Consider the following 27,267-nt stretch of genomic DNA (forward strand, 5'->3'; position numbering starts at 1 on the left):
TGTGTGTGTGTACATACACTTCAACACTTCAATAGTCTGTAATTTATTTCATGTGAAGACACCTTCCATGAATACTAACGTGTTCTTTGTGTCTTCATAGATGGCATTCGTGACCTTTCAAGTTTGGGAAATTCGTCCCCTTTTGGTCAGTCTGGTGATGAGCAAGTCTCAAGTTAGCTAGGCTGGTCCCCCGACAACATCATCCCTCTGCAGTCCCATGAACTAAGCCCCTCCAGCTCAGTGGGCTGCTCCAGAACTTGTGATCTATTTGCATAGCCTTCGGAAAATCATCATCACCTGCAGGCAATGATGAGATATGACTATATACCCAAGGCACCAAAAGGTTTACAAAACACTTTATATACATTCTATCATTTAGTCCTCCCAATGGACCTCTAAGTTGGATGGTACACATAGTATACACATACACACACACACACACACACACACACACACACACACACACACACACACCTCTGCTTGTACCCAAACTCATCATGTACAAGGGGTAGCATATTCCAATCTCTTAAAGTGGCAATTGGGAATACCCATAGGAAAAAGAAGAGATAAGAAGGGAGAGGAGGGCATGGTCTTACTGTTAGGGTGGGAATGTCAACATTTATTTCAGTGACTTGGCAGTTGACTGGAAAGGACTATTTTTAAGAGATCCAGAGCAACAATCCCTAAAATTTTGCCTTAAAAAAAAACTGACCCCCCCCCATTTGTGGGAACTACTCATTCATTCCATTTATTCTTTGCCCATTGCTAAGAGCAAAAATGTTTGCATATAAAAAGGCTCATGATCATCAAGATCTAGAGCTCTCAGGGACCCTACAGGTCTAACTCCTTCCTTTTACAAATAAGGAAACAGGGTTAGAGAGGTGACATATAGGTAGCATGAGTCAGAGATGGGATCTGAACCGTGATTTTCTTATTATAGATCCAATCCAGTCCTCTTTTTTATCATTGAAATGGATGAGAGTTTGCCATATCTGACCAAGCCTGTTTCTACCTCCCAGCACCCACCATCTTCTTCTCATACTATCTGGCTGTACTGCATATCTGCCAGATTCTTTATCTTCTACTCTTGGGCTCTGTACTCCTGATTGATGAGTTTCCCAAAGCTAGCCAGCTTAAGACCTCACCCAACCATGCTTTTCTCAGGGCATCTGCCATGCTCCTATTTGGAACCCCACACACACCACCACCATCACAAATGTACAAATATGCACACACATGATCTCACACACACACAGACAAATACACATATCTTGATCTTTAGAGAGTAATCCAATTAATATTAACATTGCTAGAAATACCATGCCAACCAATAACTCTGTGGTTCCACACACCGTCCCTGTGATTTCCCTGATCAAGTCATCATTGGCCATAACACCTCCATATGTGTTGTGTTCTATTTTAGAACATAAGTTCCTTGAAGACAGGAAATCTGATGCTTTTTTTTTTATAATTCTATCCCTAGCACTTAGCACAGTTCTTGGGATATAATAAATACTCAACACCCACTCATTCATTCATTCATTCTTTCAAGAACTTGCCTCTATTCCCTTCCCTTCTCTGCTTCCTTCTTCTTCCAGCCTAACAATTTAAGCCATGCCACCCACCAGAACCAGAATCCCCCTGGATGAATCCCAGCAAGGGCATTCATACACATGCCATCCCTGAGTAGACTGAACCAGGGAACAGACAGGGGCATTAGCTTGGATCACATCCACAGCAGTGGAAAGGCACAACACCAGAGGGACGTGACAGTTTGACAAGCTCATCAAATCAAATATTCATTCCCGATGCTGCCGCCAAAAGGCGGTGAGCTGGCTGGTTAGAACTGTATCCACATATTAATTTTAGACAGATGGAGATGAAATTAGAGGTTTTTAGGCCACCATCTGATAAAGCAAGACCAGAAAGTAGCCAACTCTTGGCTGCAGTCACAGAAGACTGGCTCATGACCTCCTAGAAGCATCTCCCATTTTAGTGCAGTCTGATTTTTCTCTCATCATTCCCTAAACTGGGAATGACCTCCTCCCTCTGGCTCCACCTGAGGATGTCATACTCAGGCTTCCAGGCCCAGACACTTCCACCATGAAGTCTTCTTAGATTCTGCCAAATGCTCCACACATCTCCCCCCATCTGCCTATAGTGGCCTCTCTCTGTTATTATCATAATCTAATAATCTCAAGTGAAGAAAAATGGTGAAGTCAGATAAAAACTTGGACATGAAGATGAGGAAAAGATTAGTTTTGGATCTAAAGATTAGGGACACATCAGAAGAGCTAATTAGACCTCTGGAAACAGATGAGATCACTAAGGGAGAAAAGGGAGAGACAGAAAAGAAGTGGACCTAGATTAGAGGTCTGCAGTACACCCACATGTGGGAGGTAGGAGACAGGTGAGGATCCAGGAAAGAAATGAAATATTTATTGAATGAGTGAAGGAAAAAAAATCATATGGCAAATGTCAAAGGTTTTTTAAATCAGGGGTTCTCAAACTAAGGTCTGTGATTTTATTTTAAAAAAATCCCTGCATTTCAATATTATTCTTTTCCTTTATAATCCTATATAAGTTATGCATTTAAAAATATTTTTTGAGAAAGAGCCCATGGGCTTTACCAGACTGCCAGAGGAGCCCATAGAGAAAACCTCCTGTCTTAAATGGAGCCTGCACATCTTCAGAAATACCCCCCTTGAAGGATCTCGTGGGAGGTTAAGTGACTAATAGTCACCTTCATTGTGATTGTTGTCATAGGAGAATAAATTTAGAGCTGGCTCAGAAGTCATGGAATTCAATGACATAACTTAGCAGATGAGTAAACTGAGGCCTATGAGCTCATAGAATCATTTGTTCAGATCTAGAATAATCTCAAAGGTCATAGGCTCTAATTCCTTTCCATTCTTCCCCCACCCCTACCATTTTTAGATGAAGAAACAGAGGTCCAGAGAGGTCATTGGATCACAGATTTGCACTCTGAAGGGGCCTCTGTTGTCTTGTTGTCCAAGCTCCTCATTTTACACATGAGGAAACTGAGACCCAACAACTTTAAATGACTTACTTGCTAAGAAAGTCACATGGCATTCTTGACATCATGCATGGAAAATATTTTCTTAGCATATTACCTTATCTGTTTATTGCATGAACTCTGTCTTTTATTCCCTTTTGTGTGAGGACTATGTCTGTCAAGCACAGAAAACAATCTCAAAATTAAGTATTTTTTTCTTTTCTTTTCTTTTTTTTTTAGAAGAAGAGCATGATGTAATTCTGATTTAGCCTAACTTACTGTAACTGTTACAAGGGAAGACAGCTGCTCTGTTCAGCCCTTGTAACTACCTTTTCCAAACTTCCTCTAAAGAAGGTGTTCTACTACTTTCCTTGCAGTTTGAGACCTCTGCTATGGGAGTGGGAGACGAGGAGGAGGAGGCAGACATGGTGGTGGTGATGGATAGGAGGGGATATTATTCTTTCCTTCATCTGAAAATGGAGCTAGACAGGAAGCCTCTCTGCAACATCCCTGACCAATGGTTATTCCACACTTGATCATGACCTCTAGACCATTCCAGATGTAGGGATGACATGAACAAAGGTGGGGCAGGGAGAAGTATTTTGCAGATAATGTGCCATCTGAGATATTTTTGTTCAGTAGGTCATTCATGTCCAACTCTTCATGACCTCATGGACCATACTGTCCAAAGGGTTTTCTTAACAAAGATACTGGAGTGGTTTGCCATTTCCTTCTCCAGCTCGTTTTACAGATGAGGAAACTAAAGCAGACTAAGATTAAGTGACTTGCCCAAAGTCACACAGCTAGTAAGTATCTGAGGCCTGATTTGAACTACTTTTGCTGGTCCCCATCTATTCTGTTTATATCTTGTATGTACCTAGTTATTTGCATGTTATCTCTTCCATTAGAATATGAGGACACAGACTGTATTTGCCTTTCTTTGTATACACAGTTCTTAGCATGCTGCCTGGCACATAAAAACTCTTAAAAAATGCTTGTTGACTGACTGGGGAGGGAGCAGGGGGAGGTACATCTTCTGAGTCCTGGGGAGAACGATGAATCCTTCCCATGACCTCACTTTGATGATCAGTCCATAAAGGGCAGGGTTGGGGAAACACAAGCATTAACTATGAAAAGATGTCATCGTTGGGGATACAAGTTGGGCAGGAAAAAATGGATCATAACCCAACCACTCCTTTTATCTTGCCTCCTCATCTTGGCCTGAATCCCCCTTCCTGAATTAGGTTTTCCAGCTTTTCCGTGCCGCCTTAGATTTCTACCCTCCAGAGCCCCCCAACAATATCCACCTGGCCTGCCTTTCTGGTTTATCTCATCTCAGAATTCAAATTTCTTCCACCCAGATGGGAATTGGCCTTTTGCAGACCCTGTCATCCTTAACAGCCTTTGAGATAATTCAGAGAATTCTTAGCTCCCCAGACTTTGTTTCCTTGAGATTGGTTCCCTAGTTCTATTCCTTTTCACTGTCTGTGTCCCAGAGGATTTAATTCCTCAAAGATCCAGAGATATTCAAATGAGCACGAACTGATTCAGATCCACATTTAGGGTGTTTTGGATGACAAGTCCCTCATCTCTGTCACTTGACTGTACAGAGGCTGATTTCCAATTTACCCTTTTTGTTCGGAACCGTAAGATGTTTTGATTCTTAATTCTGAACATTCATCTCAAATGGTTTCAGAGCCTGGAATCTGACTATAACTTCATATTTGTGGTGGCGTTTTTGTATGTGTGTGTTGTTGGGGAGAAGGGAGAGTGTTGTCACCTGAGAATTTGAATAATGTCTTGTTTGACATTTTAAACTTAAAGTGGGTGAACCATGGATCAGTGGGTGTCAGGAACATGCCTTTGGATATAAATAGACTCTGTTTCCAAGTGGAAAGCACCATGCAATGAGAAGTAATGAGGAGTCCTGGCGAGAGATGGAGTGAGGTGACTGACACTTATATTCCAGACTTCATAGACTCGTCATATGTTTGGCTGTCCTTCATTTTCAAAGAGGACCAAGATGACTTCACTATGTTGGAATCAACAGACAATGTGTCTGATTATGGCTGATCAGAGCAATGTAAGCTTGGAAGACTCTTCCACAGGTCAGGCACAAATAGTCCATGTGAGCATTTGGAGTGGAGATGTCTCTAAATTTGCAAATCTCACGTTTTTCATGTGCTGGATCTGGCCGGAATGTTAGAAGTCATTCCATGCAATGGTATAATTATGACCAAGTCTGGTTCTAAAGAATAGTTATAAGAAGACCCTTCCCCTTCTTTGCAGAGGCTAGGATGGGTGGGAAGAGGGATCTAGTGGGAAATGAAAGTGGTATAACAACAGAATATATAAATAAAAATCATTTCATAAAAGAAGTTCAGTCCCATCTTTTCCTTTTTAGTGGTGAGATAAATTATTCACAATCCAGAAGAGAAGGGAATAAGCATTTATTAAACTCCTACTATTTGCCAGACACTGTGCTCAGCTATACATATATATGTATATATATATATATATGCATGTATATGTGTATATATATATATATATACACACACATTATATATATGTAAAATTTCATTTGATTCTCACAACAATCATGTAGGGTAGGTGCTATTATTATCCCCATTTTACAGATGAGGAAACTGAGGCAAATAAAGGTGATTAATTTTGTCACTGTTATCATCCTCGTCTTCTTTCTCCTTCCACTTTTTTCTCCTTCCTCCCTTTCTTCCTTCCTCTTTTTCTTCTCCTTGATTTTCATACTCTTCTTTCTCTTTCCTCTTCTTCCTACTCCTCCTCTTCCTCCTTTTCTCCCTACCTTTATGAAGTTCACAGCCTCTGAATTAATTTTTGGAGCTACTGATGCTGTTTGGGAAACCCAGTCTTCACTATAATTTCTGAAGATATCCTTGGTGCTACTAGGTACCTAAAGAAACTTTTATTCCAACCATTACTAGGTCCTATTTTATCTCCATTTTACAGATGAGGAAACTGAGGCACAGAATGGTTAAGTGACTTGCCCAGGGTCACACAGCTAGTAAGTCTATGAGGCCAGATTTGAACCCAAGTCTTTCTTCTTGACTCCAAACACAGCACTCTGTTTACTATGCCACCTAGCTGCCTAGTATAGGTATATCCTATTTTTCACTCTTTCTGGAAATGGGATGGTTTTGTTGTGCTTTGAGTGCCCCAAACCCAGAGAAACATCTTCTGATTTGCTTGTCATGGGACAATATACACATTGCCTACAGATTCATTGTGTCCCATAACTTCCCTGGCTGTATTCTCTGATTTGTGGTCCCCAAGCAACGGGATTCACTAACTTCTGTCTGTTGCTTTGATAGGTGAGCACTAGGAACTTCAGCATTTAACCCCAAGTTGATTAAGAGAAAAATAGAGCCTGACATCTTAAGGCCCAAAGATAGATCAGAAGCTCCGAAGAGAGGCCCACGTGGTCAGGTAGCAGAAGGTGAAACCTTCCCCGTGGGATTCATTCCTGCCTTTGCTCCTGAAGCTTTGTGAGCCCCAGGGAAATTCTCCTCGGACAGTTTGGCAGCCCAGCAGGGTCAATGCACGAAGCAAGAAAACTGTGAGTCCAGGAAGGAGGAGCATTCTTTGCCGGGAGGGTAGGAAAATAGAAAACTCTAGCAAGGTGTGTTTATGTTTGAAGCCACTCAGAAAATGTCAGCTACAGATGAAGAGTGGGTCGTCCCCTTCTGTAAGAACTGAGTGAAATTGCAGTTTTATGTCACTTCTGGGCCTAGGTGGCTTCCTTTCAGTGATTTGGCATTCAGGAGACACTCATTAAATCCGATTGTGTGAAAGTCCTTGGGCTGGATGCTGGGGGAAGGGCAAAGGAAGTAACCCCTCATAAAGTTTTTAGTCCAGTGATAATAATGTATGTTATTCAAACTTTCTTCAGTGGGGTCCCTTCCTTTGATTCTTTATCATATTCCCTTATATGACTATTTGATCTACAAGTGATCATCATGTTGAATTCTTTGAAGACGATTCTGCTCCATGAATCATGGCCATAAAACGAGACCAATAGTATCATGGTATTTAAATGATGAGTTTTGGTTTCCAAGGAAAGTTTGACATTGTTAAGGGGTCATTCTATTTCCCAATAGGCAAGCCAATCAACTCGAGTCAAGTCAACAACCAAGTATTTATTTAGTGCTTACTGTCAAGCACTGTGCTAAGTGGTGGGGATACACTCAAAAGGCAAGACGTCACCCATGATGTCATTGGTCCTCTTCAAAAACAAAGGACAAACAACACCAGCAACGAAGAGAGGCAAAAACAATCCCTGCCCTCGAGGAGCTCGTTCTTTCCTTCTTATTTCTAGACCCAATTTGCAGTCTTTGTTAGTATCTGTGAAATGAACTAGAGCAGGAAATGGCAGACCATTCTAACGTCTTAGCCTGATCTTTACACTTGGCAAAAGCCAACTGTTGTGCATTGCGCAACAGTCAATGTGGCAAAAATCACTAAATGCCTACTATATGCCAGGCACAGTGCTACGTGATCGAGACCAAAGTCAAAAATGTTAAGCCCTGCCCTCACAGAGCTTGCATTCTATGAAAGGTATCTATCCTAATGAATGAGTTCTATGAGGTTGTCCATTTAACTGCTTGCCATGGATTGGACAAGAGGCTCATTGATGTTGTTCATTCCCCCTCACCCAATTTTTTTCCTTCTTGTGGATGTTTAAGTCACTTTGTTGTTGAATGGCGTCCGACTTTTCCTGACCCCATTTGGGGTATTCTTGGCAAAGTTACTGGAGTGGTTTGCCATTTCCTTTTCCAGCTCGTTTTACAGATTTTAGAGACTGAAGCAAACAGGTGGCTTACCCAGGGTCACATAGCTAGTAAGCGTCTGAGGCCAGATTTGAACTTACAAAGATGAGTCTTCTGACTTGAGGCCCAGCACTTTTATCTACTACACTACCTAGCTGCCAATTCAAGAGAATATACATACATAAACACATACACACAAAGCGTTTTGCCTGCCCTCTGGCCTTCTTCTACTGTAACAGACTCTTTCCCTTAAAAACTTGGGCTTTGATAAGTGAGTTTTCTACTTATCTTGTCTAGAAATATGCCACCATATTAATTCTCTGCCATGCTCCTGTCCCCTTCCTTCTCCTGTGAGTCATCTTATTAGAGTATAAACTCCTTGTGGGCAGGTTGTCTTGCTTAGTTCTATTTGCATATTAATGTTTAGTACAGTATCTGACCCATAGTAAATGTTTAATATATGATTTTTCATTCATTCATTCATATACACACATATGTATATACACATAAATATTTAAAGTATAAAAACACACATACATTCCATACTTTCATAAAAATCCAGAATATTGCAGTACCTCTAGATGAGATCAATAACTATTGAAAAAAGAGTTGGCTTAACTATCCACACAATAAGAACAAGTGGATGAAAAACGCCTTTTTTATGAGTGTTATGGAGCAGCCTGCAGTATCTGAAAATGCTCCATGATTTTTCAAATGCAGTTTAGCCTAGTTTCTTAGTACTCAATTCTGGGCTGAGTTGCTTGTTCATCTGCATTTCCTGCCCAAGACATATGTATGGAGGCACCGACTCAGTGGGCTGCTTGGCCAACTATATGTAATCATCTGGGCAGTAGGCATTTGTCATCTGTTTGTTTTAAACTATATGGATGGTTAAACAGATGGCTTTCGAGTAATTATGAATCTCATCAAGGAGGGCTTGATTCAACCAGTCCAATGTCATTTACAAACAGAAATATCTGGAAGACTGCAACACCTATAGGGAATCTTACTGCCATGTGGATTCTGCTTAGGACAAAATACTCCATGTGCCTTTGGTGAGCATATGTCTCTTTCCTTTGTACTCATTTGACTGTAATAATTAAGTTAAATTCAACAAGTATTAACTGCCTACCATATAGAGGCAAGGGCAGGTAGGTGGTGCGGTGGATCAAATGCTGGACTTGGAGTCAGGAAGACTTGAGTTCAAATCTGACCCTCGACACTTACTAGCTGTATAACCCTGGGCAATTCACTTAACCCTGTTTGCCTCAGTTTCTTCCTCTATAAAATGAGTGGAGAGTGAAATGGCAAATCACTCTAGTATCTCTGCCAAGAAAACCTCAAATGGGGTCATGAAGAATCAGATAAGACTGAAGGAAATGACAACAACAATATGCAGGCAAGATGTGCTCAGAATACAAAGCCGAATGAAAACAGTCCTTGCCCTCAAGGAGCTTACCTTCTTTGTGGATAACTGGAATCACTGAAAAATTAGTTTATGTAGTCACATCTATCAAGAAATCTTATAGAACCTCAACATTTCTATAGAAGACACTTTGTTAACCCCTACCTTAGCTGCAGACTATGTGTAGGGTGCTATTTTCAATAGGAAGATGGAGAAGCTCCATTTGCCACCCTCAAGGAATATACAGTCTCTCAAGGTAAATGAGATATTACTTAAAGGATTGTATATTTGGGAGTTGATTCTATTAACAATAATTATGAACACTCACCAACACCCTAACCATTATAGAAGGTAACATGTGACAGGTGCCAGAAATCTCTGTATCTCCTCCAATATCCAGTCCACTAACATGCATATGGTGGGTACTTAATATTTGTTTGATGATGGAGATCAGAGAAAGAGAGCTAGTGGATATTCAAAGAAAGAGTCATCACTTCTTTTCCCCATTAGTAGAATTTAAGTTCCCCGAAGGCAGGATTTGTCTCAATTTTATATTTATGTTCCCAATGTAAGCATGGTGTATGGAAAGTAACCAACCTTATTGATTTCAGCAGAGGAATCAAGAAAGCTTTCCTAGATGAGGTCCTGGCTGATCATTGGTCTAGAACTAAATCTTTCTCTCTCCTCCCACCCCCCATTTGACAAAGGAGGAAACTGAGGTCCAAAGAATTGAAATGATCTCTCCAAGGTCACAAAAGCAGTTTCACAGACTTAGAGCTGGAAAGGACCTTCAAATCCACTTAGTGCAGTACCACCCTCATTTTCCTTGCCGTTCCTCATTTTTACAGATGAGAAGCCTGAAAGCCAGGGAGTTTGAATGGTTTGTGCAAGGAATACAGATTTAGAGCTAGAAGGGACTCAGAGGTCATCTAGCAAAACTCCCCCGTTTTTCAGATGAAGAAGCTGAGGTTCACTGAGGATAAGTAGCTTGTTTGAGATCACAAAGGTAGTTAGGTGGCAAAAAACTAGGTCCTTTCTCTAGGACAAGTAGGTTTTCTGCAACACCGGGTGGCATTTCAGTTGCTTGAAGGAGAGAAATCTTTTTGGTTATCAAAATGCTACCTGATAAGAATGACCTTAGAGGCTGAGTACAGTTTTTTTTTTTTTAATATTTCCATCCTTTATTGCATTCTCTCTTCTAAGAAATGAGGCTTCTGTGTGTGTGTGTGAGAGAGAGAGAGAGAGACAGAGAGACAGAGAGAGACAGAGAGAGAAAGAAAATGTATGTGTTCAATTGGGTCATTGACTTGATGGAGCGTTTTGTGTTGAAACATTCCAAATATATGGAGGAGGGAAAACAATAGATTTGATTAGGGAAGATGGCTTCGTGATTGCCTTTTCTGAACAGCATATTAATTTTTATCACTCTAGTAAATCCTTCTGTCCTTAACTCTGCTCCCAGTTCAATCTGGTTCTGTTCATTTCTGACTAAGTTTCCATCTGCTTTCAGTTAAAACTTGAACATAAAATGAGCCTTGCTGGGTCCTAATGGATGTTAGGGAAGGGAAGAGAGCGTGCATGCGTGCCTGTGTGTGCGTGTGTGTGTGTGTGTTAACACTTCCTCTGTCTCTTCCAACTGCAGATGGGAAGCCAGTGTCACTGTCTCCACTTGAATCCCAGCCCCACAGTCCACGGTACACTGCCTCAAGTCAGCGAGAGCGAGAGAGCCTGGAGGTGCGCATGCGAGAGGTGGAAGAGGAGAACCGGGTCCTGCGCAAGCAGCTCAGCCTGGCACAAAGCCGGAACCAATCCCACCGCCGCAGCAACCACTCCAGAACCTATTCAATGGAAGAAGGGACGGGTGACAGCGAGAACCTCAGGGCTGGCATCGTGGCTGGCAACAGCTCCGAGTGTGGGCAGCAACCAGCAGTGGAAAAGTGTGAGGTAAAGAGAGTCCAGAGATAGGGAATATCGAAAGTGAAAGAAACCTGAGAGTATCTCAGTTCAACTCTGTCTGTCTGTCTGTCTATCTATCTATCTATCCATCTGGCTATCAATGTATCTATCTTTCTATTCATTAATTTTATATTCCTTATTTACCTATTCTTTTATTTACCTATTTGTTTATTTATCTTTCTATTCATCCATTGTTATTCCATATTTATGTATTCTTTTATTCACCTATTTCTTATCCATCTCTCTATCTATCAGTCTATCTATCTGTCTATCAGTGTATCTATCAATGTATCTTTCTATTCATTAATTTTATATTCCTTATTTACCTATTCTTTTATTTACCTATTTGCTCATTTATCTTTCTATTCATTCATTTTATATTTCTTATCTTTTATTTACCATTTTACTTATTTATCTTTGTAGTCATACATTTTATATTTCTTACTTATATATTCTTTTATTCACCTATTTCTTATTTATTTGTTTATCTTTCCACCCATTCACCCATCCACCTACCTATCTATCTACCTATCTACCTACCTATCTACCTATCTATCTATCTATCTATCTATCTATCTATCTATCTATCTGTCTGTCTATCTATTTGTCTGTCTGGTTATTTTATTTTATTCCTCCTTTGGGCACTGTGCTCGTGAGGAGACCAAAGTCCAGAGAAATGACTTGCCCAAAGTCGCATGGTGGTTCAATCAGAGTAAGGATTAGAACCCAGGTCTCCTGGTACTCATGCCAATTATGTTGGGGGGCTGCTATCAGAAGGCTGCTTTTCCCCTGGGCTAGGCTTTGAAACTCCCCATGGATCAGGCCTTTAGAGCTGATGGATACTTGAGAGCTCATCTAACCCAACCCTACCCCACCTCATCTTATGAATGAAGACAACGTGTCATGGTGGATAGAGAGCTGGGCTCTAAGCTAGAAATACTCATGCTCAAGTCCTCTCTTGGATACATCATGGCCACTAGTCAACGATGTGGTATACAAGTCTCCTTTCTGGCCGTGACTTAGACTTTTTGGTCTCAGAATTCTCCTCCAAATCCAAGGTGATGTGTGTTTGTCATTCTGGGCTTTTGTGGTTAGAGATAAGATAGTTGTACAATACCTTCTCAGTGGCACCATTCCTTGACCTGGAAACAAAGTCATCTCAGACAAGTTATCCACATTGTCCAAGTTGCCCAGGGCAAGGTCTCTCATACTACAATAGGGCCCACTGATAGTTTCTGACTAACATCCAATTTGATTAATAAATGTTTAATGACCACTTCTTACAAGGGGAGTGCATAGTACTAACCACCTAAGCATTGATGTCCCATGAGATTCTGTCCTAGGGTGGCTGCTGCTGCCACCTCCTCCTCCTCCTTCTCTCTCTACACAGTATGTGTATTTATGTATGTACATGCATACATATATATACACATTATTATTATTATTATTATTGCTCTTCAAGATCTGCTTCCAGACTCTTTTTTCTCTGGACTTTTTTCCACATTACTTCTCTTCAGGCACTCCATGTTGAAGTCCAATTGTCTCACATATTATTCCCCAAACTCAGTCTTCCATCTACAGCGTTTTTGCCTTTGCCATGATCTGTCTCCCCACCCCCCACCCTCACCATGCCTACAATGCCCTCCCTTCTCCCTTTTGTCTCTTAAAATTGTTCACCTACTTCAAGGCTCATCTCAGATGTTTCTACCTACATGAGACCCTTCCATATCCTCTTCGTTGCTAGTCCTTTCACTACACTCTAATTTTCTTCCATTTTCAAATCTATTTATTTATTATATAGACCCTAAGGGAATGTAAGCACTTTGAAGGCAGGACATGTTCTGTATTTTTTTTTTCATCTTTCTTTTCCCCTGTGCAGAGCTCAGAGCCCTGCAGCCAATGTTTGCAGCTGAATTTTGAATAGAAGGAATAGGAAGGATTTGAATTTGAATAGAAGAAAAAGGTTGCTGATGTCAAGAGGCTTTGTTGCTTGGGGAGATAAGGTTATGTCTCAGATTGAGTATAAGTTTAAAAAATGTCCATTTTTTTTTAAAAAGTTCAAGAGGGAGGGAAGAAGGGAGGTGGGGTAGAGAGACAGAGAAGGAGAAACAGAAAGAGACAGGAGAGGAGAGATAGAGACTCAGAGAGAGACACCGAGATACAGAAACAGAGACAGACTATAAGATTGTATGTGGTTAAATGACAGATAAAGTGAATTAGATTGGATTCACCAGAGGTGAACGGAAGGTAGAACTGGAGCTGAACCTTGAAAGCTAGGTATTGCTAATATCAGATCACATTCCTGTGGTGCCTTCAGATTTAGAAAGTGCCCTTCTCAGAAGAACCCTGTTGTTCACTAGAGAAAAATTACATTGGCCCTACTTTACAGATAAGAAAACTGAGGCTCAGAGAGATGATGTTATTTGCCCAAAGTGGCACAGCTAGTAAAGCTGAGAGTCAGAATTTGAACTCAGGGCCCCTGACTTTAGGGCCAGTACTCTTCTTACTATGGTAGGATCTGGATAGTTGGAGAAAGGAAGAGGATATTTTTTGAGTTTGTTGAGGAAACAATATGAACAAAAATTTTGGAAATGGGATTCTGTGTTGTGGGACCAGTATAGAAGCCAGCCTGGCAGGAGTAGAGATTTCAGGTGGAAAAGCAATCGTTGATAAAGTTGGAAAGGTAGGTTGGAGTCAGATTGGGGAGGGCCTGGAATGCCAAGGGCAGGAGTAGTATGGTGTGCTCAGGAATGGCTTTCCAAGGCTGGGCAAAACTTTCATCATTCCTCTGCCTTCTTCTGCCAAGAGCAAGCAGCCTCAGCCCTTTTTCTGTCACTTGAAAGTGGGTGTCAGGGAAAAGCTGCAAATGAGTGGAATTCTCCCCGTGGGGATTCTTCCTCCCCACCCCAAGAGTTTCTGAGTCATAATGGCTCCCACCCACCCAAAGCACTACTTAAGATGTGTGTATCAGGGGGTGTAATTAAAAGAAAACAAAAAAGTTTATTTCAAGAAAGGAGTAGAAATCAGCTGACACAACATAACAGATCAGGAAACTGCAAAGCAGATATAAGAGCTTGGAAAGTACAGCTGGCCAGAGACATTGTGCAAAGAGACAAACAGAACTCCCCAAGTCACCCCTCTGTGCCTCAATTTCCTTATCTGTAGAACAAGGAGAATAGTATACATCATGCCCATCTCACAGGGTTGTAGTGAGACTGTGAAATGATATATCTGTCAAGCACTTTGTAAATGTTAAGGCGCTACGTAAATGTCAGCTTGTTATAGTGGGCGTTTCAGTCAATGATTCTGTCATCAAAATATTAAATAATAGTAATAGGCTCCTACAGCCCTCAAACTTAGCCTAATAACCATAGAGCTGGAAGGAACTTAAAGTGCATGTCTTTCTACCCCTTTATCTTTCAGGAGAGGAAACTGAGGCCCAGGGAAGTTACTGACTTGCCAAAAGTCTCACAAGAAGTCTCAGGATTTGAATACATCTCCTCTGACTTCAGAGTGCCTCCTACTGCACAAGACTGCCTGAACATACCTTGTTTAGGAAGGTGGGGGATGTCAGTCTTATATTTGAAAAGGGGTTCCTAGAGTTTCAGAAAAAGACTGAGGGGATTATTTGGTCTAAGTTTCTCATTTCACAGTTGAGGAAACTGAGGTTCAGGAAGGTTTCCATTAACTATCAGTTCTCTCTGCTCTCTCCCTCTTCACTTCCCTGTCTCTATCCCTCTCCAAAACGATGAATAAAGGGGTAAGATTCAGTTATTTGGAAAACTTACCAATGTTACTTTCTTGACTGTTTCAGAAATGGTGTCCAAATCGTTAGCTGAGATTTTTTTTGGTGGATACCATGACAGACCACATTTCCATTGAGCTCTCAGTTTTATAATGTGCTTTTGTCACAATCCTTTCCCATCCCCAAACTGCTAAGTCCCCATTTACAGATGGACAAACTGAGGCTCATCAGGGTGAAGGGACTTGCCTGGAGTCATGTAACTTTTGTCAAACCTGGGAATCAAAAACATCTCCCAACGGCTCCCAGATCTCAATATGCTCTCCATCCATGCCCATTGCCCACCAATGGGCTACCTGAGCCCTTCTTTCTGGGAGGACCATTACCCACCAGATGCCTTATGTGCCTCCCTTCTCTCCATTCATAAAGCCTCACCCTATTTTAAGCTGTCAGCATGCCTCAACTGCTCTACTGCAAGATCAATATTCAATCAACAAACATTTAATAAGCAAATGGCCCTTACTTGATGGGCCTGGGTTGGATGGTCCAAGGGGGGTCATCCAAAACTCTGTCTTAAGGGTAGTCAGTTTTCCAGTTAGCCTAATCCCTAGCTTCTTTTAAAAGCTGTTCAGTTGATTTAAATTGCCTCCAGATTATAATATCTTTTACCGATAAATTTGTTTGCTCAGTAGGATTTGGCCTCGTGCTGGAGGCAATGCTAATATAAAACAGGCAGACTCTCACTGAGTCCCCCATGCCTCTAACTAACCACACACTATTTTGATAACAGAATAGCTTTTGAATTTTTTCCTCCTTCTTCAAGGAATTCACGTGTTGGTTTTTTTTTCAGTAATAGAGTAGGCTTTGCCTCCTGCTTGTGTTATTCCCCCCACTGCTGTCATCGGTTGTCATTTTTCCTTTATATTTAGATGATTTGCAGCTGCGGTTAGTGAGCTGATTGGGACAATGAGGCATGATGGAGAGCCTGATGGCTTGCACTGAGGGAGATCTGGGTTCAAGTCCTGCCTCTGATCCTTAGCTAGTTGTGTCACCCTGGGCAAGTTACTTAACCTCACTATTCTTCTAAGGCAGGGATGGGGAACCTGCACCTTGAGGCTCAAGGTCACAGGTTCCCCACTCCTCCTCTAAGATGACTCCCAGAATTTGAGAGTTGGGAGGGACCTCAGCAACCATCTTGCCCAACTCACACTTGAAAGGAATCTCTAGTATAACCTGTCTGATAAGTACTTGAAGATTTCTAAGGAGGGGAAGTCTAGCGCATCTTGAAGTTGTCCTTTCTAATTTGGGAAAACTCTAATTGATAGGAAAGTCCCCTTAACATCAAGCCTAAATTCTTTCTCTACATTTCCACGCATTCTTCTGAGTTCTTCCATCTTGGGCCAAATGGACCAAGTCTCTTTCTTTCCCATGAGAGTCTTTCAAATACTTGAAGGCAGCTGTCATGCCCTTCCCAAATTTCCTCTTCTCCAAGATTAAGTATCCCAGGGACATCAAGGAATAACCCTAAGAATTCTCTACTAAGTCATATCTAAGTTGGGATCTCCATTGGTAAAGGGAGTTCCCATACCATGAGTTCTCCATAATGATAAAATCATATCCTCTTTGTACATTCACTGTCATTAAGAAAATGTGTATGTTGACAGAAAGTAGTGGATGCCTTGGAATCAGGAGAACAGTGTTAGAATTTAAGTAGCAGTGAGATTCAGTAGGAAGTGTGCCAGATTTGGAATCAAAAGAACTTGGAATCAAATCCCAACTCTTACCTTGATATGACCTTGACTATGCCCCTGAAGATCATTGGGCCTCAGTTTCTCTACCTGTGAAATGAAGAATTCGGATTAGATGACTTTTCCAGCTCTTGACATATTATCCTTTAATCCCAGGTTATACCTCCAATTCTAAGTGGGCAAGACACTTCACCCTTCCAAGTTTGGGTTCTTCATCCTGTATAATTAGGGGATAAAATATTTTCACCATCTGCCTTTTAGGATTGTGAAGGGAAAACGTGCTTTGCCTTAAAGTGTTTCATAAAGCTTTTACTGTTTTTTCCCCTACCCCCATACCACTCCCCCACCCAGGGTTTAAATCTGTTAAGATACCACAGGTTCATGTGTCCATAAAATCTTGTAACCTAATTCTCCCATTTAACATTTGAGAAAACTGAAGGTTGCTCAGTTGTAAGGTGGAATCTTGGAGGTCATCCAGCCCACAGGTAATTCAGCCAGAACTGGAACCCAAGTATCTGGATGCTCAATACAGTTTTGACCTCAGTGGATAGAAGTGGTTGGGCATTTAGTCCTCAGAACAGAGTGATTTGGATAGCTTTTCCCCTCCTTTGAAGGGACAAATTGTCTCTTTTAAAAATAATTTTTATTGGTACCTTTTTTTTAATAACATCTGTATTCCCACATATCCTTCTCCTCTCCCCCTCAGAGAAAGTCACCCTTTATAGCAATTTTTAAAGAGAGAGCAAATTCATCAAAATTAAACTACACATCAAAAACCTGGCATTATGTGCAGTATTACACACCCCTCATCTCTTATCCCTGGAAAGAAGGAGAGCTTGGTCCCTCCTCATCTCTCTTCTTTGGGGCCAAACTTGGTTGGCCCCAAATATTCAGTTTTGATTGTTTTCTTATTGTTCTTTCTATTTATATCATTGTGGTCATTTTGAACCTTGTTGTTTTGGTTCTACTTCCTTCATTTTGCATCAGTCTATGTCTTCTTATGCTTCTCTATTTCATCACATTCATCATTTTGTACAGCACAGTAAAATTCCATCACATTCATGAACCACAATTTGTTTAGACTATTCCTCATGCCATCAATAGACACCTGCTTGTTCCTGGTTCTTTGCTACTATATAAAAAGTGATACTATAAATATTTAGGTAACTAGAGACCTTTCTTTTTTTATTATTCATTCCTTAGAATATAGACCTAGCAGTGGAATCATCGCAGAGGGTGTCAATATTTTTATCACATTCTTCACGTAATTTCATATTGTAAAAATTTCATCAATTTTTCCATAAGTTAGAATTATTTGTTCTATGGGTTCCGGGTTGTGACTGCTTCAGGAAAGAGGAAGTGTGATGTAGGGAAATTGGAGTCAGAACAGAGAATCAATTCCTGCCTCAGAAACATAGCCAGCTGTGTGATCCTGGGCAAGTCACTCATCTGCTTTTATCCTCAGTTTCTTGATCTGTAAAATGGGACTGGAGGAGGTTGGCTTCCAGATTAAATCTATGACCTTCTAAGACTGGTAATCAATCTGAAATATACCAGAGAGGAAGAATGCCTAAGTTATAAATAAATAAGAAAAATAAAGAATTTTAGGATATGATTTCTAGGGAATCCACAAGACTTTTCTAAGCCTTCGAGGGGTTGGCCTTGAGAAATTATCCTTCTTGCATTAAGCATCCTTTCTCATCTCACAGAAGCCTGGGGACAGAAGCATTTGTAATCTCAGCAGAACAAAGTTCCTTGAAGAGGCTGACCCCAGCACCCCAGCCCTTGTCTGAGCTGCGATAAGGTCTCCAGAGGTGTTAGAGGCAGAATTATCACAGGAGGCTTCAGAAACCGTGACACCTCCAAAGTAACCTTTGGGATGGCACTTGCTTCTCTTTAACTACAACAGAAATGTATTGGTTATATCCCTACTGTGTGCAGAGTATTGTGTTCAACACTGGAGGATATGCAATGAGGGCCACCGTAAGAGGGGCAGTGTTGCACAATGATTAGAAAGTCATGAATTTGAATCCTATCCCTGGCACTTATTAGCTAGAGACCTGGGCAAGTCACTCAATTTTTCTGTGCCTCGGTGGTCTCAACGGTAACATCCTGGCTTTGGACTTGAAGCTTTATAGTCTCTTCTGGCTGAAAATCTATGATCCTATGATAAGTCTCTTGTCCTCTCTGGGCCTCAGTTTCTCATCTGTAATACAAACAGATTGTACTTTTATGGCTTCCAAGATTCCTTCCATCTCTAAATCTATGATCTGATGTTACTGCCCTAATAGAGCTTAAAATCTAATGAGGGAAGAGGTGAGGGGGAGCGTAAGACCTACCCATATAAATTGAAATGAATATTATCACCTGAGAAGTCCACTGAGGGGTTATAAAAGAAAATTAAGATCATGGGATCCTAGACTAAAGCATGAATAGAGCCTAGAGGCCATCCAGTTCAATCCTTTCATTTTACAGATGAGGAAAGTGAGGCCCAGGGAGGCTAAGAGTCCTCATATTATCATATCTCTAGAACAAGAAGAGACCACTAAAGTCATTAAGCCCTCATTTTACAAATGAGGAAAATGAGGCTCAGGGAGTTGATGTGACGTATGCCATGTCCCGCAGGTAGTAAGTATCAGAGACAGGATTTGAACCCAGGTCCTCTGACTCCAAGGTCAGTGCATCAGTTGTCAAGACTGACGCTGCTGTCCTTTGCATTCTGCTGCCTCTGTAAAACTGCTCTTGAAAGACTCAGTCACATTGGAGGTATCCTTATCTGTCAATGGCAACCCCAGGCTCCAGTGCCAATGCAATTGGTATGACCTTGGACATGTAATTTAACTACATTGAGCTTCATCTGTAAAGTAAGGGCAGTGGGCTGGATGACCTATGAGGCCCCTGAGAGAAGGTCTTTAATTCATGGTTCTGTAACAATGGAAGCTATTGGCAGAACTTGACTCCAAACTTGGAAAGGTTAATTCCTCTTCTCCTACCCTCACTTACAGGATTTAGGGTTGGGGAGACACATTAATTAGTGCTCACCTCATCCAACTTCCTCAAGAAATGAGGAAACTGAGTGCCAAAGAGTAAACGTACACTACCCAAGTCCTCACAGTAAGTAAACAGTCACATCAGCACTTAGCCAAGGAATTCTGGGTCACCCTGACTTTTTTAGGAACCCACAAGATGGCACTGCCTCCTTGACTAACTTAATCAACTAAAATTTTTTTTTTTTTTTTTTGCTGGGGTAGCAGGGCTTTGTCAGTACGGCATCCTTTGATGAATGTATTCATTGAAACAGGTGTACTGGATGAAGCTAAAGAGATTGGGGGAATTGGAGAAAGTGTTGAAAAATCCACACTCTCATGTCAGTAGTTAATGTGCTTATTGAATGTGCTCCCTAAGCCTGGAACCAAGGCAATGCTGGCAATATCTGAAGCTTCGTATTTGAATTGTTGTTATCTGCAAGAGTTGTCCTTGGTACACACCTTTTTCCTGCTCTGCATCATCATCTTGGCCAAGTTCCCTGCTCTTGAGCACTTAGTCATCTAGGCTGTTATGAAAATGGTCAACACTCCATTTGGTTTCAGATATCTTCCCCAAAGCAGAGTTGTAGGCATTAGACAAGATTAGGGAGTCTCAGGCTTCCATTTTGCAACCTCAGCAGATCTATGATCTCCTGTTGGGCACTCTCACCATTAGCACAATCGGCAAATCAATCAGCAAGCCATATTAAGGGTAATGATTGAGTGCCAGGCATTGTGCTAGATGCTAGTGATACAAATACCAAAAAAAAATTTACACTCAATCTTTTGGTGTATTGGAGGAAGACAATGCAAATACACACATATACATACATACATACATACATATACTCATATGTATGTATTTGTATATATGTGTATATAAATATGTGGATGTGTGTGTGTGTGTGTGTGTGTGTATCAACAAGTATTAAACAATTAAGAGGGCAGCTAGGTGGTGCGGTAGATAGAACTCTGGGCCTGAAGTCAAGAAGATCTGAGTTCAAATGCAGACTCAGTTACTAGCTGGAGCAAGTCACTTAACCTCTGTTTGCCTCAGCTTCCTTATCTACAAACTGGAGATGATAATAGCACCCACCTCCTCAGGTTGTTGTGGGGATCAAATGAGGTAATAATTGGTAAGTGCTTAGCACAGAGCCTGGCACATAATAGGTGAGGCATAAAATGGTAGCTATTAAGTCTTAAGCGCTTAATATGAAAAAGGTGCTGTGCTAGGCAGTGGGGATACAAAAAGAGAAGTGAAACAATGCCTGCCCTCATGGAGCTTCCATTCTAATAGGGGAGACAAGTAGTTCATATATAAGTATGTATAGAATTATGATAAAAAGAATAAATAAAAGCTTGTTACTAAATGCAAGATAGTTAAAGGAATAGGACATGGACAGTTGTGGAGATGAGGAAAGTGTCATTTTGGTATAGGTCCAAGCTCCTCCATACCTTCCCACCCTGCGCTATTCTTCTCCATGCCTTTCTACAAGTTTCCCATTGAGGATGTGACCAATATGTCCTCTGATTCCTTTCACGGTTTAAGAAGAAATCATAGATGGTAGAGTTAGAAAGGACCTCTGGGGCCATCTATTCCAACGCATGCCTGAACAAGGATTTCTTCTCATTCCTAACAAGAGATTCCCATTGAGGGAGAACCCTAAGTGGCTCAGTCAACTCTGGGATATTAGAGCAAGCCTTGGACCCACCGTCTGGTAACCTTCACCCTTCCATCAAAACTAGTCATACCTCTTGTTCTGGACATCCATGTCTTTGAATGAGATCTTCCTCATAACTTCCATATGCCCAGCTCATCACTGGTAATGTGCCACACCCCACTAACACTAATTGTTGGGCACCTGCCTTTTGGGTCTTTGTGCCAAGCTCACCCCTTTTAATGTGCTTCCGCCTTCGGACAATGACCATGGTCCTTTTTGATTCTTGTATGACCAGGGCATTACATTATTTGTAGCCACATAGCAATAATGGGAGAATAGTGTTGTTTAAAAAATTGGATCTTAGAAATTTGGGACCATTTAAAGTTCTGCATAATTCTCTAGATTCGAACAAGCTTGGTCTTTTCAGAGGCAGAATATACAAAGTACTTGGAGGGGAGGGCACTAGCCATTAGGGAAGATGAGACTAGTCTTCATATAGGATGGAATACTTACTGAACTTTGAAGAAAGAAACTGAATTTTAGAAAGGTAAAGTAACTTGCCAGGATCTCCCAGTGGAAGGAATGATGACTGAAACCCAAGATCTCTGGCAAGCCCTTCCCACAAGACAAGCCCTCTTTCTGCTCTATCATATTGTCTAGGAGATTGGACAAGACCAGGGGTGGGGAACCTGCAACCTCAAGGTCACATGTGGCCCTCTAGGTCCTCAAGTGCAGCCCTTTGACTGAATCGAAACTTCACCAAACAAATCCCTTAATAAAAGGATTTGTTCTGTAAAACTTGGACTCAGTCAAAAGACTGCACCCAAGGACCTAGAAGACCATGGGTTCCTCACTCCTGGACTAGACAAATGATGAGATCTCTTTCAGCTATAAATATGTCATAACCTGGCTGGGTCATCGGGTTCATTTCCTTTTTTTTTTCTTTGTACCTGATCCAGTCTTCTTTCATCTCAGACAGATTAGAATCTATTTTATTTGCATTCACCAGGAAGATGATCCCCTGCCAGAAGCCCATTCTGCTGCCTAATGGATCTGGTTAACAGTGAATCTTCTGTCCCAGTGGATATTCATTACCACTGTCCTCTTGTCAATTGCTTTTGGCTCCAGGCATGTGGGCAAGTAACTTTCTGCTAGCCTGTTGTAGCTAATCAGCATTGTCCCTGCTATACATAAAATGTAATTTAGAAGGATCATAATGGCTTCCAAATGATGATGGTGCCATAACCCAATTAAAATGGTTTTAATAAAACTGTCTTGAGCCAGCATAAACAGCTGCAAACTGTGCCCCATGTTTTCTAATGACCCCCAGAATGAGTGGTGGCAATTTATCTTTCTCTTGAGTGATGAGGCACTGAGAAAAGTCCTTCATTCTGTCTAAATCATCTCATTCTCTTCTTCTCCCCAGACGATCCACGTCGCCATTGTCTGCGCTGGGTACAACGCCAGTCGAGATGTCGTCACTTTGGTCAAGTCTGTCTTGTTTCATAGGTAAAGGAAATGTTTTCCCATCTGTGGGTTGGGATTAATTTAATAAATGATTCAAATATGCCCTTGGGGACAGGAGAAGCTTTAAATGAATAAACAGAAAATTCTCCAAGTTATCTAGGAAGGTGGACAATGTGTAACTTGTTCATAGGAGGGTAACCACTCTAGAAAGAGGCCTGAACGCCATGCTAGGAGATGGTCATTTGAAGGAACTGGAGCTTGTTTGGTCTGTAGAAGAGAACACCTAGTCACATGTTAGCTAGCTTTAAGTGCTTCAGACTGTCATGGAGAAGAGGGGTCATGCATGTTCCTTTTGGCCCCAGAGGACAAAACTGGGAACAATATGGGGGAATTGCTCAGGTAGACTCTGGCTTGATGGAAGGAAAGTCTCCCTAACCATTAAACCTTTCTAGAAGTAGGCATTTTGGTCAGCTTCCCTGCACTAGGAATGTTTGGACAGGGGTTGTGTGAGCTTTTATCAGGGATGCTCCAGAGGGGATTCCTTTTCAAGTATGAATGGGGTTCTCCAAAGCCATCCCATCAAGGAGACTCAGAAGTCAGTGTGGAATGTATGTAAGCTTGGTTATTGTTATGGGGAGACAAGGATGATTCAGTTCACCTGAAGAGATAAGACTGGGTCTGTTACTTAATACCTGTGTGATTTGGGGCAAGCCACTAATCTCTGTGGCCTCTGTTTCCTCATTTATCAAATGAGGAAGTTGGATGAAGTGATTTCCAAGTTTCTTTTCATCCCTAAAACCCACGGTCCCAAGATCCTCATCTAGACACCCCCAAGCATTGCAAGCTCGACATTTCAGTGACCAAGAATAGAGAGGGTCAGGAGATTAGGAAACTATGAATCAGTGATCTCTGGTAGGGGATGGACAAGGGAAAAGGCTGACCTGTGAGCCTGACTTAGCTCATTATGCTCAGGGCCAGGTATTTGTCTTTTGGCCAATGCACTCATGTATGGCTTTGAGAGGCAATGCCAGTCCCAGGGACAAGATAATAATAGTAGATGAATTTCTTTAAAGTTTGCCTTTGTAGGCCTAAAATGTTCTTCTTCGTCTCCTCAGCTTTTAAGAATCTCTGGCTTCCTTTCCCTCAAGCTCAAAACCCTCCCTCTCCAGGAACTCTTTCGTAGCCCTTCCCCATAACTAATGCTCTCCCATCTAAGGTTCCTTTCCCTCTGTATTCATTTGCACTTTTTTGAGTGGGTCAGGGTGGGGTTGGGGGGCGCCATTTTCTTTCTTGGAATGTAAGCTCTCTGAGGCCAGGAATTGTCTTTGTTTTTGCTTCTCTTTTTGTATCCAAAGCACTTAGCAAATGGCTGACACATGGAGGTCAAACCTGATTTTCTCTCTCTCTGTACCTAGGTGCCCAGGGGGTGGAAGTGGGAAAAGAGGGGGAAGTATCAGAGGTGAACATGGGATTTCATCTCTGGAGGAATTTCCTGATCGAGAAACTCCCTCCACCAGTGTAGGGCATCAGCTGTTCCATGGCTCATCGTCTTAGAAAGGTGCCTAGAGGATGGAGAGGCTAAGTGACCTATCCGGGATGGTTCAACCTCAGAAACTGCCATGATTTTATCAGCGGAAATGGCATCAAGGAAGCGGCATAACCGTCTGATTTGCTGCTGCCCCTAAGGACTAAAGATTTTTCTTCTGACTTGCAGCTGAAACTTTCCAATCTGTGTTGCCTCCCCCAAAAGAATGGGCCCCCTTGAGGGCAGGAGCTGTCTCCCTTTTCCCTTTGTGTTGCCAGGGCTGAACTCTGTGCTTTGCATGTTGTAAGGCCTTATGAATGCTTTATTCACTCATTCCTTTGTTTATTCATGTGTCAGAGACTAGACTTGAACCTGGGTGTTCATTATTCAGAGGCTGTGTGTCTGTCTCCTGTGCCATATTGCCTTTCATCCCCATTTAACAGATGAGAAACTGAGGCTCAGAAAGATTAAGTGATTTGCCTAGATAAGTCTTACTAATTCAGACACACTATACCACCTCTCTTTCTCTCAGAAATCATATGAGAAGCTATCTATTCCAGCCCTGTAGCAGCTCCCATATCTATAGTCCTTTACAAAGCTTTATTGGTGAAGATTTAAGACCCAAAATTTATAAGTGGTACTATGTATTCTAGGCACTGAGAATATAAAGGGGAAAAACAAAAATCAGCTTATTTCCTCAAGTGGATGAGTAGTGAGCTCCCCATCACTGCAGCTATTCAAGATGTAGCAAAGACTTGTTTGGAGTGCTGTAGAGGGGATTCTTGCTCCAGGCAGTGTGTCAGACAAAATGATCTCAAGAGTCCCTTTCAGCTTTATGATTATATGAACTGATTAATTTAATAGATCAGGGTGATCATGTATGCGTGAGAGAGGGAAGCAAAAGAATTTGAAACTTTTCTTCCACAGCCAGCCAGGCTATAAATAGAACTGCTTTTCAAGCACATTTCAGGGATTAACTAATATGTGATTATAAAGTACTTTGCCAAATGAAATACCTTCCTCATGCTAAATAATAATATAATAGTAGCTGTGCAAGATGTCTCTTTGGGGTCTATTTGCTAATTATGGTAATTATATTCACTCTCAGACAAGGTTTTCCCCAAATCTTCAGTCAAGACCTACTTTGTTGTCTTAAATCATTTTCATTTCTCGAAGATGCCTGGATGCAATAGCCATTAAGAATTTTAAAAGGAAGGGGCAAATTTGCTTTGGAAGTCGATTCGAGGACTAGAGTGTGAAAAGGAAACCCAGAATCCAAATAATTGCTTGTGTTTCCTCTTTCTCCCTGACCTATGGCACCCAATTCTCTGCAGTGAGAATTGAAAGCTCTAGTCCAGACTTCTCACATTAGCAGGGACAAAGAGAAGCCCAGAGAGGGGGAATAATTGAACCAAGGTCACGTGGGGACTAGGTAGTTATCAGTAAGGACCTGCTGTGAATGAAATGGCCCCTGCCTTCATGGTGCTTATGTTCTGTTGGACAGAGACAACATGCCCATGTGGAGGTCTATACAAAAATCCTTCCAAATCATTTGGGGCTTTTGTTGGTTTTTCAGAGGAAGGCACTAGTATCTGGGGGGGAATTCAGGAGAGGCTTCATGGAGAAAGTGATACTTGAGCTGACTTCTGAAAGCAAACAAGAATTGTAAGGGGCAGAGATGAGGAGGGAGGGAATTCTAGGTTGGAGGCCAGCTGGTGCAAAGCAGAGTCAGGATACTTGACTCCCAATCTATTCCCTTATTCTCTATAACCCAGTGATTTCTTATGATGAGGAGGGTTATACTGACAGGGCAGGGATATGAAAAGAACATTGTGTTTGGAGTCACAAGGCCTGAATTGAAAACCTAGCTGCCGCCTGTGTGATTGAGAACAAATCCCTTGGTATCCGTTCACCTCATTTTCCTCCTGGGGAGGGGGTGGAGTAGATGCCTGCCGAGGGGAAGCCTTTCCTACTTCTGTCTTTAAACTAAAATAAAATTACCCCCAGTGTATATCAACAGCAATGAAATTCATTTGCACAGTCATCTGACCTAACGTGACTGCAAGTGTCAAAAAGGGTGGCTACCAGTCTGGTTTGTTGATGTACTCGTGAATAGCTCTTCTCCCTGGTAGGGAAAAATGGAGTTTAATATGTTGGTGGTGGTGGTGAGTCATTTCAGTCATATCTGACTCTCCATGATTCCATTTGGGATTTTCTTGGCAGAGATAATGAAGTACTATTTCATTTTTACAGATGAGGAAACTGAGGCAAACAGGGTTAAGCGACTTGCCCAGGGTCACACAGCTAGCGAGTATCTGATGCCACATTTGAACTCAGATCCTTCTGATTCTGGGCCTGGTACTCTCTCCACTGTACCACCTATTAAATAAAGGAAAATGAAAACTTTATGGTAAGGTGGAAAGTATGTTGGCTCTGGGGTCTGAGGACTCGGGTTTAAATCCAATCTCTTATACTTGTTTGGGACTCAACTTCCTTATTTGTAAAATGAGGGGGTTAGACAAGGTGGACTCTGGCCTAATCTGTGATCCTATGACCTCTAAGTTTCCATCCAGCTTGTTTCTAGCCTCAGTTCAGGTCTTTGGAATGAAGATGAGCTAGCAGACAAAGCGTTAATGTTTCTGTGCAAAAGTGTCCTGGTCACATGTATGGTGGCAGTCTTCTCAGAAATAAATGAGAACATTACTCCCTTCCAGCTTTCTTTTAATAAATGTTGATTGATCGATTAGCTGTTTGATTGATTTGGGACATCAGGTCATTTAGCCTTGTCAAGACTGGTTCCCCAGTCACTGTAAAAATAAGGACTCAGTTGTATAGACAAAAGATGTGTGTGTGTGTGTGTGTGTGTGTGTGTGTGTGTGTGCACACGTGCATGTGTGCATGTTCATGCATGCACATCCT

General features: G+C 41.6%; 1 protein-coding gene across 1 annotated transcript in view; it reads left to right on the top strand.

Annotated features, from left to right (window-relative positions):
• LARGE1 (LARGE xylosyl- and glucuronyltransferase 1) overlaps positions 1-27,267 on the top strand; it is a 608,081-nt gene that overhangs the window by 272,431 nt on the left and 308,383 nt on the right. Inside the window, exons 3-4 of the mRNA XM_027873579.1 lie at positions 10,866-11,167; positions 22,783-22,865. Coding sequence (XP_027729380.1) covers positions 10,866-11,167; positions 22,783-22,865 — 385 coding nt within the window. The remainder of the gene's footprint in view (positions 1-10,865; positions 11,168-22,782; positions 22,866-27,267) is intronic.

This window comes from Vombatus ursinus, unplaced genomic scaffold (assembly GCF_900497805.2).
Source record: "Vombatus ursinus unplaced genomic scaffold, bare-nosed wombat genome assembly UNPS02003292.1, whole genome shotgun sequence".
In the NCBI taxonomy this organism is placed as follows: Eukaryota; Metazoa; Chordata; class Mammalia; order Diprotodontia; family Vombatidae; genus Vombatus; species Vombatus ursinus.